This window comes from Neolamprologus brichardi, chromosome 12 (genome assembly GCF_056152115.1).
Source record: "Neolamprologus brichardi isolate AB-2024 chromosome 12, ASM5615211v1, whole genome shotgun sequence".
Lineage (NCBI taxonomy): Eukaryota > Metazoa > Chordata > Actinopteri > Cichliformes > Cichlidae > Neolamprologus > Neolamprologus brichardi.
In genome coordinates, this window is record NC_142115.1 from 25,455,883 (window position 1) to 25,468,691 (window position 12,809).

Below are 12,809 nucleotides of genomic sequence, written 5' to 3' on the forward strand. Positions count from 1 at the left end.
TGAGAACCCACGGAACCTGGATCGATGATGGGCTTTACCCCGCTAACAATCCGGTTTTGGATTGGTAGAAGGGGGTGCGCTAATCCTTGAACTGTGCCCGGGACCAATGTCTACCGTAGTGACAAGTGATTTAGGGTTGTTAAAAAGGGAGAGAAAGTGAAGGGCCCCGTCGTAGTCTCTTCGACGCCAGCAGCTGTTCCGTGTAAAAGCACAATGGCAGAAAGCGTCTTGTACACAGACCGGGCTGCCAGGGCAGAGGCTGAAGGGCTAAGGCATGGGAAACACTCTTTGCTGCCAAAGAGGGTTGCCGCTTCCCATTCACTGCAGCAACAGCAAATGAGACATGCACACACCAAACTTACAGGTCACACACATTTTTTTTTTCCTTTTCTTTCTTTTCTTTTTTTTTTTTTTTACTGAAAAACATCCACACCGATGTATACACTCCCAAACACCTCCTCTTGGGAGAGCAGAAAGTGAATGACTAGTCAGAGAAGACAGAGTGCAGCTACATGGGATGACTTCAGTAGATGGATACAGAGAGTCATTCTTATTAAAAAAAAAACTTAAAGTTGCTTTTGAACTACAAAATGACTGACCCCACTGTAACCTCACAAAAATGATATTTGTTATGTACATTTGTGTAACTACACAGTTTAATGACAGCACTCAAATGGGGATGCAAAAAAACCAAAAAAGAAATCGCACAACATGAACATGAAAATCTAATACATCCTAAAGGAAAAGAAAATAACAGCAGAAGAAAACTTTTTTTTTTTCCAAATGATTTTTTTTTAAACATGTCATCAAGTTCATGCGCATGCCACATAATGAAACTGGTGAGATCCTTCTTTTTAAAAAGCCAACAGTCCAGTTATGGCTGATTTTTGAGCTGACCAACATGCTTTCAAACACTGAAGGCAAAAAAAAATACAAATAGGCCACCCATTAAGTCCCAAATGTTTCTTATCAAGGCAGGATCCTTACATGAAGACGTGGTGGTTGGTGACTGGTTTGAAACATGTAAGAGATGAGCCTCCTGTTGGCTAAAGTCCAGCCTGCTGTTCACCGATACGTGTTCAGCGCCCACAGGTTTCCACTGTGTATTAGCTCAAAGTTTCATTAGGCATTGAGTATCAAAACACACAATGCATCGTTTGAAGACAGTACACACTCCGCAAAACCCCGAGATAATATGGTATTTGTTTGTTTGTTTGTTTTTTAGAAAAGACATAAGAACCAAATTAATACTTTAATATCAAACACTATTTACATCAAGAACTTTTCCTAATAATAATAGTCATAATCATCATCATCATCATAACAATAATAATTATACAGATTTAACAATGATGTATCTCATTTTTTTCTTTTGTCCTCCAGAAAGGTACAAAACGGATACTAACCTAACACTACATGTTTTATGGTTGACTACCTCAGGATACACAGTATCCAGTATATAAGTTGATCCTCATTTCCCAGGTTAAGGTGTGTACAGAATAAATCATGACAATGATAGCAATAATGACAAATACCATTGGTAATTAAGTAATTAATAAGAGTACAATTGAAGCTGGTTTCTGATAAAAGTCTATTGTTAATCTGCTCGCAAGCATCCATTTCGAATCATATGCATTGCTCATTCCCTGTGGTGTTATCCTGAAAATTAGTACCTCATTAAATGGCATGTCGCCTGTCACCCCTCACAGCCGAGCTGCTATTCCACTGTAATAGCATTGTTACCAAAATCCCCCCAAAAAACTAATGGCAAAAGGCAAAGGCAGTCTTTCTAGTAATAAAGACAGAAAAAGGCAGCCACAAAGCAAAACCATTACCATGTGCCTTTGAGACTGAATGTTACTGAACGTACGTTTGTCAGAGAAGGTGTTTGTTCCAGTAGTGTTGAATGGATTCTTTTATTTTTTGTCACTTTGTTTGGATTTTTATTTTTTACTTTTTAGGCACTCTAGTCACACTACCTTCAGCTACTTCTCATGTCTTTCCATCTGTGTGTGTGTGTGTGTTTCTCTCACTTTAATTCTTTCTGTCTCCTTCACTCACCAATTCTCTCAAACTGCAAGGTCATTGGTGCTTTAAAACCCCCCACGGCGGAAATCTACCTCCCCCCGAGACCCCCCAGGCCTTCCAGCATCTATTTTTAATACCAGAAATAACTCCCCTTGCCACAACATGGGGTCCACATGCCTGTCATTTTGAACCTCATTAAAGAGTCACTTAAGCCAGTAACACAAGAAGCTGAAGGTGGACATGCAATTGCTCCTGTGCTCCTTTTCTTGCTATTTTTCTACATTTCTGAATCCATATTTCAAGACCAATTGGTGCCCTGTTTCTCGTGCAAGAACCCGGCTCTGAAGGGAAGTCAAGCCGCACGTTTTCTGTGTGTTCAGACTTCTTTTAAAACTAAGAAATAAGTCAATCTGAAAAGAAAAAGGGAAAAAAGACATAAAAGGTTTTTATGCTAACTCACCATGTGCATCTGCGGGAGTTGAAGGAAGCTGAATATCATTATGTCACAGCAAATTCCTTTAAATTTAAGTGCTAACACAAACCTGGCCAGACTAAATAAAGCGGTGCGTCGCCTAGAATTTAATGGATTTTGTTGTTGTTATTCACACGGCAAACACAAGCTATGCATTAGCTAATGCAACGAGCTGGCTCTAAAAAACATCTCACTTTTACGTAAATCTACTGTATGAGTGAAGGCTGTGGTTACACTTACGGGACAGGGATCCAAGGAAAAGTATGGCACTAATAATGGAAATGTCTTTTCAAACAGTTTCCCACGATTTCTTTCATATTTCTTATTTAGCTTGATGTCACACAGTACAAAAGTCCTACAGCTTTAGAATCTGTATTATTATAGAGATGTAAAAAATAAAGCTGCAAATCATTTTCAAACAATTCTTTTAACAGTCAATAGAGGGGCGGGGGGGCAGTGGGGGGGCTGTGGATGCAAATGTTTTATGGGAGTGTTAATATTGACTAATTCTCAAACTGAATAGAGAGAACAAATTGCTGCCTAGCTCAGTAAACATTGTATAAAATGACTGTGACCGCTGCTGTGAAATTGTGTGATCAACTTTAAGAAGGTATTGATTTTTGATCCTGATATCCGCCGAAACAAAAAAATGTCTGGTGAGAAAGTTTCAATTTAGTTGCTTTGTTAGCCAGAGCAATGCTTTGTTGAGCAGACTTTAATGGTTTTTATCTTTATTAACTCAAAGATTTGCTAAACCTTTTAAGTAGCTTATCCAAAATATACAAACACTCTATTTTCAAGGGAAATCGGAGATTGAATGAGAAATAATCTTCAGACCGTCTTTGAACCAACATAGTCTGAAGACCTGTTGGGCTAAGGTGCATACCAGGCATTTAATTTTCAGTGCTCAGGTTTATCGTCTTGCTTCTGCTTGAAACTTCACACTTCTTTTCTTACGTCTTTAACTCTAAGCTTTTCTTACTTAATTGAAAATAACTCTAGACGAACGAAGATGGAAAAATCTTTTTTTTTTTTTTCTTTTAATGACCCAACAGAACAATCAAAATATACTCTGAAAGGCTCCTTGAGAGGTCTCAGGATTATTTGTTTGCGTATGTACAGTCATTTCTAAGACCTAGCATCTTCACTGTCCTACTATGTAAAACTGGCTACTGTATAACAACTCTACTCCTGCTTAATGCTGATGTGAATATTTTTTGTATTTGACTCTGCGGCGCTGTAATGTTGTGTGTTATGTAAAGTGTGTGTAGATGTGTATGTCTAAACAGCGTTGCCATGACAGAAACATAATGTAAAGGGATGTCAAAAGTCACGGGAAAGTAAGAATCACTATGTGTCAAACAGGATTTGGCATCTTAGTTGAAGGTTTAAGGGGGGGAACTGTTTCTCCCGCTTCTAACATCAACTTTTGTTTTTTTCACTCACAGACGGAGAAAGACCACTTAAATATTTTTTTTTTCTGAAAAAAATAGAGGGTTCCTTGAGAAGCCTGCTTTTATGCCCAAACAAGCAAATGCAATCCACCCAAATCCCACCCCCTACCCTGCAGCCTTGGGCAGGTTCAGGCCACGCTAGGTGTAAATGACCTCCGGGACAGAGGGAGGCGCTATAAAGTGGAGAGTGCTGCTAAGCAGATCAGCATCGAAGCCAGAAGCGGACTTGTTTTCTGGAGGCGTGGCACATCATTTGTTTCACTTCGTGAAGGCTCAGCCGGTTCATGGCTGGTATCGTCTAAAAGATTTAAAGAAAGGAAGAAGAAGAAGAAATAGAAGTGAATTCTATGGTACATGCAGATTTCTCTTAACAGTGCATCATACACACAAAAGCTTATTCAGTGAACATATTCTCAAATACACTCCCAGGCCAGAAAAAAGTCACAATCATCAGGTGGTCCAAGAAAATATCAAGAGTCTGTGACTTTTTTGTGTGTGTCCTGGGCAGTGCATTCACATTTGTAGTGTGAGAATATTTCTTATTTACCAATAATACTTTTCACCAGTTAGTGAAAAGCATAGATGTTTGGGTTTGTGCCATAAAGTCTGAGTTGCCATATGAACTTCAGTTGCTATATAATGTTTCTACTCTCAATGTCAGAAACATTTTTGAATTCATCTCCCAGGTGAGCTGCCCCCTGTGTTTTTCTGGCAGTGGCATCAGTATCTGTGAGCAGCCATGTGCCCACCGCACCATGGGAAAGGAGCTGAACCATGCACAGCAAAGGACAGATAGACAGAACAGAGGACTGGACAGTTACATAACTATACAAAGTTGTGTTTGTGTGTCTGTGTGTGTGTGTGGTAGAAATTGGGCAGAGACAGGGCGACAACAGATGACGAATTAATGTTTTCATGTTTCTCCTTTGGAAGGCATAACAGGGAAATGAGCCAAAAGAAGCTTGCAAGATGAGAGCCAGCCATTGAGGATGCAGGCAGGGTTTTAAGACGGGCAAAGGGGGGAGAAGCAGATGGGTATCAAACATGCCCTAGGATGTAGCATTGCTCTGCCTGGACTTGTGTATTTGTGTCCCATTTAGGTATCATAATATCTTATCTTCACGGTGAAGACATTTCAGAATGCAGCAGATCTCATTTTCAAATGACAGAATCCATTTTTTGTGATCAATGATCATATCACTGTATATATCTATATATAAATAAAAAAATGTAGACAGTGCGGTAGTCTTTTTGTTATTTCAGACCTTGCGGTGAGCTGGTGCTGGGAATGAGACAACAGCATGTGGGTGATGTGGAGTGTTTCAGTTCAGAGACTGGGTTAGGCTGATATATGAAGACATAAAACTGCTGTGCGTTCTGAGCACAGAAAATAATCAATGCTGTGCTACAGAGCCAACAGCAAGTCAGTCAAGAGTAAAGAAAAAGATTAAAATTTGCCAAATGTATAGCTACTGTGTGGCTGTGCCTACTGCATTCATTTTATTTAATGGTTTTTAATACTGACGTTCTAAGTTAAAATACAGGCAGAAAAATGTTAGTAAGCATAAAGATTGCATGTTGTGGCATTGACCACAACATGCAGCTGGGAATATTACATGAGCAGCATTTTACATCATGTATGCAGCAGCGGTAACGTGACACCACTTTGATATTCTGGAGAAAAAGCAGCTTAAAAGAAGCATTGTACAGACAGATAGGCAAGGGCAGATCAGCATCATAAAAGAAAGAGGCACAGAAAAAGGTACACATATACAGATAGCTGGAACTCATACAGAAGTGAATCAAAAAAGCAGGAAGCCATACTAACCTCGTGGTTCTAATGTATTGTCTACTTTGTCGTTTACATCAAAAACGCGGTCATGTACACCTATAGTTTTCACACAGCTGTCTATAACAGAAAATAGGGAGAATGAGAAATCATTAGAGGTATGTGCCAAATAGGTTAGTGACATTTGTAGCCCCCAACCCCCCCAAGCCCTCAAAATAAACATCTCAAGCAACAAAGCTCATGGCAACATTCAGATATTCAGATTATTTTATTTGACGTGAATGTCTATCATCATTTTCATGTTTTCAAATTTATTTATTTTTTAGCAAATCAAGCAGTGCTGTGATAAGTGAAAGAGCTACGTTCAACAGTGAGCTCAAGGTAGTGAGGTAACCAGACAAGTGGACATAAAGTGCTTTGATTTTCACTCCAACCGGCTACTTCAAGAAGCTCGGTTACACAGCCTTGTGTTGCACTTACTTGCTGGTCGGACGAAAACTTTGAGCTTCAAGCAGGTTTTTTTCCCATTTTCAGCAACAGTGGAGGCTGGAGAAAATAGACACAGGTAAAAAGATGGTGCTTTCAATACTATATAGCATCAGATATATACAGTAAACAATGAACAAACAATGCAACTGTGTATTTTATCTATTCACACTCACACCCGCAGCCAATTTAGAATCACCAATTAACCTAACCCCATGCATGTCTTTAGACTGTGGGAGAAAGTTGGAGAGAACCCCTGCAGACACGGGAGGGGAAATGCAATTTCCAGCACTAACCACCGCAACACCTTGCCATCCATTAATGATTGTGTTATGAATATATTTATTTTCCCGTAGACAACAACTAGAAGTGAGGTAATTTATTAAGAAAAACACAAATCTTAATAGTTCGTTTTGACTCGTAAGTGGATTTTATGGCATTAGCTGCGGTTCTTGTGGGATTACAGCTGGAAAGTATTTACAGATGTGCTGAAGAAATCACCCTAGGGAAAGTGGAGTGCTTTGCTCGCAGTTTAATTGTACAATTTTGAGATTCAAAAACTGGCACTAGCTCAATGTGGGATCAACATAATTCCCACCATTTAACCTGGTTAAAGACTCTCATGCAGATACTTTAAATGTACACATTTATATGTATTCCTATAGAAACACATCAATCCTCTTTCAGGAGCGCAAAGTTCACACAGCGAGGATGTACAGTATGTGCTACATGTGTGGATGGTTTGCGGTTCCTGTCAGGAAATGGATCCCTTCCTGTCAAGTCCACGGGGTGTGAATCTCTCAGCATTAGCTACCATGGTGGTTGTATCACATCCCCTAAAAATATCTCAAAGGGAGCGTGTGCAAACGTGTGTGTGTGTGTGGTTGACCACTAATGGCGTTGTGTTGAGGCACCAGGTGCTGTCTCTTGTAGACGAGGATAGGGGTCAAACACATGTCAGCTGAAGTCTAGTGGGTGAGTACTGCCTGCATCCATCATGGTAAGATAACATGTAGTAATTTAGCAATAAATTTTATTGTCTGGGGTCAGTGCAGAAAAAAGAAGAGTCGGCTTTTGCCACTATTGTGATACATTCATGCTATTTACTAGTTCTTCTTTCTATTATTCCCCTTCAGCTCCAGTGAGACCATATTGTCCACTAAGGTGTCTTTTCGCATTATTTTATGTTTTCTGTGGATCAGTCTGATGCAGTGAAGCCAGGATTCAATTTCAAAATCGCTTTCCTCCTTTTCCCCCTTTCCAAGCACTATCACTGCCTCTTCTGCATATCCTCTTAAACAACTTTTTTTTTTATTATTATTCTTTAAACCGCCGTATCTGAAGAATATTTTTCATTAAAAAAAAAAAAACCCGTCTCTGTACACATTGCTCCAATGAATGCGCTAGCATCCATTTTTTCTGAAGGTGGTGGATATAAAGCCGTGAGCCGTCCCTGAAGCCGGGAAATGTTTTCATTAAGAGAATTATTTCTAATGACTTTCCATCTCATCTGACCCGTTCTTTTCTTGCATTTGCACGCTCTCGTCTCCCGAGTCACCCTAAAATCCCGACGACAGTTTTCTTATCAAAAACACGCCGCATACTCATCCGCCTTCTGTGCAGCTCATCAGGATTTCTCGCTCCCTTTTGATTCTTAACCTCAGCGTTACCAATTTAATGTTGTCACTTCATCAACTGTTACCCGCATCTCCGTCATATATCACTGTACAGGAGAGGTGACCTGAGATCAGACACTATTTTTCACAGCTCAGTTCATATTCAGCAGATGCAGAAGGGAAGAGGGAAGAGAGAGAAAGAGAAAGAGAGGACCTTATTATTTCGGTGTGGAGGCAGCCGATGAACGCTAATGAACCTTGGCCGACGTCGCTCACCCACTCAGTCACATACACACACCAGCGCCCACGCAATTTATGTCACTCTTCTTATTGCTGCACTTCTTTATCCTCTCATTCTCAGTGTGCGCGCATATGCGCCCAAACAGCCGCACACCATCTTCAGATGTTTTATCTTCATCACTGTTGTGGGCAGAGTTCAGTCACAGCCATCGACACTAGCCACTTAACAAAGGCAGCTGATCATGAGAGAAGTATGGCCCTGATGAAAACAGCAAAGAGCATGTGGGCATCTCTGTCATGCTGTTGGGATGTTCATTGACTTGGCTAGAACATGATATCTGCCTCTTACGCAATAGAAATAATGCATGAGTAATTAAAGTAGGTTTTTTTTTTATGTTATCTTGACTAATATTATGAATATAGAATATGACCATCTAGATTATTTCAAGAGTTGATTAAATGAGTGCACCGATCATGGGTGCACTGAATGTAAATGTACATTTTTGTCTACATCGTAAAGACTGAGCTTTGGCTTTGCATTCTCTTTTCAGTAGCAGCTCGTAATGCTCGCTATTTGATGAGGATTCTGCCACCTGGGCACAAACTGTCCACACCAGTGCCTGCTTATTTTAGATTAACAAGCTGCTGAGGGCCAGCTTATTGTTCTTGTAGGCTGTAACATCAACACCTGCTATTCTGGCTCCCTTCAGGCCCACAATCCAACTATCAATCCATCCAGCCTAAGCAAGTGGCTGCTTTGAAGGACAGAGGCCCTAGATGTCCCAAGATGGGATTGGTGAGAGGGAGGTCGGGTTACTCCTCCGTGCCCTGTCCCCTAGCTGGTAATGGCCGGTTCCCTCAGTACACTGCATTATGCATCAGCATTAAGGCAAATGGAATGAAGCAGAATCCAATTACAGAAGAACAAACAGGTGGGCTCAGTGCAGCTTAGGAGCAGTATTGTTTCAATCACAGCCCAAGCCAAGCTTTATTGTAACTGAAATTTTATCTACAAAACACATTTCCTATGTCTTTCACTGGAAGATTACATTCCAGACATGACGAATAACCAATAAATATCTTGAAAGAAAGCTAAAAGCAAAGATGTCTAAATACAGAAGCTAAAATTGACATAGCATATGGGTTATCCATCATCTAGCAGGTGAAATGGGGGGGAGGGGGAACACTGCAGGGTGAGTTTTGTTTGTCATTTTGTAAACATCAAATCTGTGTCATCTGAGCTTTTCTCATAACCACTGAACATTTTAAACATTTGGGTGTTTGCCAGTATCAGCACAACCACAAAGCCTAATGCAGTCGGGCAGTCTTTAACTAATTTCTAATGAAAAAGTTTCCTCTTTTCACCCGTATGTTTGAGTTTGCTGTGTTTGTAGTGGTCAATTCCACACACGCACACAAAAATCCACTGAACATACTTAGCCCAGATGTCCACCAAAGCTAATCATACTGTCACAACAAACTGTCAGCATTTTATAGAACAGCGTTACGCAGAAAGGCATTCCTTCGGTTTCAGTTACAAAAGTCAAACCTTGCACAGACTTGTACAGGATCATGTGAACGTGTAACATGAATAGCATGATGTTAGCGTGCCTGTAGCCTGTGTCAAGTCTCCAGCTGGTTTTAATAATGGCGCTCCATTCCTTAGATCACTGCTTATTTGTTAGATGGGAGGGGTTAAACTGGAAAGTCTGTAATGTTGTGTCCAGCTCCGAGCATTCCTCGTTAGCTAATTCTTCAAGCTCGGAGAAAAACAGCCCGTTGGCTTTGTCTTTCATTTAGTAGGATTACCCATGTGAATTACCCCATACAAGCTTAGAGTGTATGTCCAAAAGTTCAGGATTCTGAATTTACATAAACTTGTGTACAGGGAACAAGAAGCGGTGAGAAACGAAAAGCTTTACTTTCTAAAAACTATATGCCAGCATCTATATGTTTCTTTTATACAGCCTCCTTCCCAGGAATCTGCTATTCCGAGACCAGAAATTACTTGTGGCATTTATTAGCTTTCACTGAAAAAAGAACAATGTTGGACTAAATAAACAAAAGAAAACTTTTAATTCAAGAGACTTGCTTTATTTATTTATTCATTTTTAGAGAGAATGCTTGCATGACCCCTCTAATAAGAAATATGAACTGTTTCATTGTTCATAATAATAATCTCTTCGTTGCAAACAACAGCGCACACTTGACTGTATGAAACACATGTTCAGTAAAGTGTCCATATGCACTGACATACACATAATGGCTAAATGTTCCTCAGAAATTATTCTCCCACATCTTATAAAGCAGCACACTTAAAAGGACAAAAATGTATCTATTTACAGGCTTTGAAAAAAAATGTGAATGTGTATGTGTGTTTGCCTTTTTACACAGAATCTGTATGTGTGTGTAAGAAGATGGAAGAGACTATCGACTGAAGAGGCCCATTAACCAGATGCTACTACAGCGAACGCACAATGGGAGGGAATGAGGGAGCTGAGGAGCAGTAAAAGAGGAGGGTTTGGATTCATGCATCAGAGGGAACATAAACCTCTCCCCCTGGTGATAGCTGGCCTTTTGCTCCTTCCTTGTATATTTCAATCGTTGGCAAAAGTGCACCAAAGTCATTCCTTTTGCCACTTGTGCAATTGGGGCAAAGTCACAAGCCATGAGGAAAACACTGAGAGAAATATAAGTTGAGAAGGGGAAGTTAGATGCAATCAATAACGCCTAATTATACAGTGCAACACTTTCCTCATACTACTGAATGTCAGAGCACTTGTGTAAGGATACAATTATTTCCTTGTCAAAGTGCATCCAGCATCATAATTTTGTGGAAGACCACATAATGACGCTCTTACAAATTACTCTTGTCATCTTGAAAATGAAAAGCGAGTGATTGAAAGTCTGAAAACCCTTCAATTTCATCAACCGATTCATGTCTTTGCACTCAAATTACAATAAAATGGATGATTTATTAATCTATGGTGGAGTTCGGCGTTTTAAGGCAGTTACAGAATAATAAGTCTGTGCATAATAATGGTTCATTACTGCACTTAGTGTCTCACGTAGAATCATAATATTATTGTTATGGCCCAAGTACCCACCCACTGAATAAACGAGCAAAATTGTGAGGCTCTGTGTGTGTGTGTGCGCGACTGTACAGTAATGTGTGCACTGTAAGAAAGGAAGAATAAAGGACAAAAATATACAAGAATTAACCAATTAAACACAGTCGCTTGCAGATTACTACTGTACTGTGCTACACAATGGTTATAGATGTTTAGGTTTTTATACATCACGCAGTTAAAAACTATCCTGAGCAACGAGTCCTGCAGTAGATACCGTGGCGATAAAGAGCCCTCAGCTCAACATTATCATTTCAGTCTAGGATTACGTGAGGAAACAGAAGCAAGGGAGGCAGCCTTAGTGGGAGTTAAGCAAACCCAATTTGCTTTTAGCAAAACTTTTGCACAGTACTATATCTGTTAATGGTTTAATGGCCAGGGATAGAATGTCCTTGACTTTGGGATTGTGAATCATAATCAGTTCCTGAAGATGGCTGTAAGGTGCATGAATCATAATAGGTTGAGAGGAGCCGTGTGCACTTTGATTCACAGCCCTCGCCTGCCCTATTTTTCCACTGATCTCTTGGCTTTTCACAGCCACTCTGTTTTCTGGCAGGCGTTGTGATGACTACTTTAGGGGCGGTCAAACTCGGATAACTTGATTAGAGACTTTTCTATCTCGCCTTGCTTTCTCTGGGCTGTCAACAAGTATGCTATGAGTTCACTCATGGTCTATTATTAACCAAGTCTGGCCAACAGGCTAGCTAACTGATTGACTGTTTTCAATTTATTTTTAAAAAATGGATGCCTGAAGTTCCAGTGAGCCTGTCATGACCAAAACCAGTTTATTTTTGCGTTATTGGATCTCATCCAAAACATGTGCAGGCTTGTTTCCACGACTGGGAAAAAACAAAACAAAAAAAGAAGCCATCAGTAAGTCAAAATGTGTCATTATTCTGTCAAAAATTTAAATTGGGTATTTCAAAATATTTTTTTGACTGAGTTAAGATTTTGAGATAGTAATCCAAAACAGCTCAGCTCTGCCTGGCATTCTTTTTCCCATAGAACCCAGCACATTGAATTGACACATTTACCAATGTGTTTGATATACAGATAGAGATAGGTAACATATTTGAGAAATTTGTATCTTCATAAGGCACCAAGAACACCCAGAAGGACTTCAGTCATGAAATACTGTAGACAAGAAGATAGAAAAAACATTTATTTATGTATGTTTTCGGGGTGACTGTAGCTCAGGAGGTAAAGCGGGTAATCTACTTATTGGAATGTTGGTTGTTCAATTCCTGGCTGCTCCAGGTTGAATGTTAAAATTCGTTCTTTGAAAGAAATATCTTGGGTAAGACACTGAACCCTATTTGCTCTATTCAAAGTGTGAATATTGGGTACAAAAGGCTTAGGGTGTAGTGGGGGGGAAATTCTGGTGTGAATGAGGCATGTTCGATAAAATGCTCCCTGTGCTCAAGTAGAGTGCAAAAGTGCCATATAAGAACCAGTCCCTTTACTATTAACCATGTTTTTGGAGAGCAAATCATTCCACAGTCTCTTATTAGTAGTAATTTAGTTTTTGAATACTCAAAATATGTATTTACCACTTAGATCAAATAATCAAACCTATGCATTTGTATCTTTGGCATG

General features: G+C 39.8%; 1 protein-coding gene across 2 annotated transcripts in view; it reads right to left on the bottom strand.

Moving 5' to 3' along the window:
• Positions 1–386: 386 nt before the first annotated feature.
• Positions 387–12,809, bottom strand: part of efna5b (ephrin-A5b) — a 97,945-nt gene continuing 85,522 nt past the window's right edge. Inside the window, exons 3-5 of one of the 2 annotated variants that reach the window (XM_006789827.3) lie at positions 6,224–6,289; positions 5,783–5,863; positions 387–4,252 (exon numbers count right to left, since the gene is read on the bottom strand). In XM_006789827.3, the coding sequence (XP_006789890.1) occupies positions 4,128–4,252; positions 5,783–5,863; positions 6,224–6,289 (272 nt within the window). In that variant the 3' untranslated portion in view covers positions 387–4,127. The remainder of the gene's footprint in view (positions 4,253–5,782; positions 5,864–6,223; positions 6,290–12,809) is intronic. The other variant, XM_006789828.3, reaches the window with a different exon arrangement.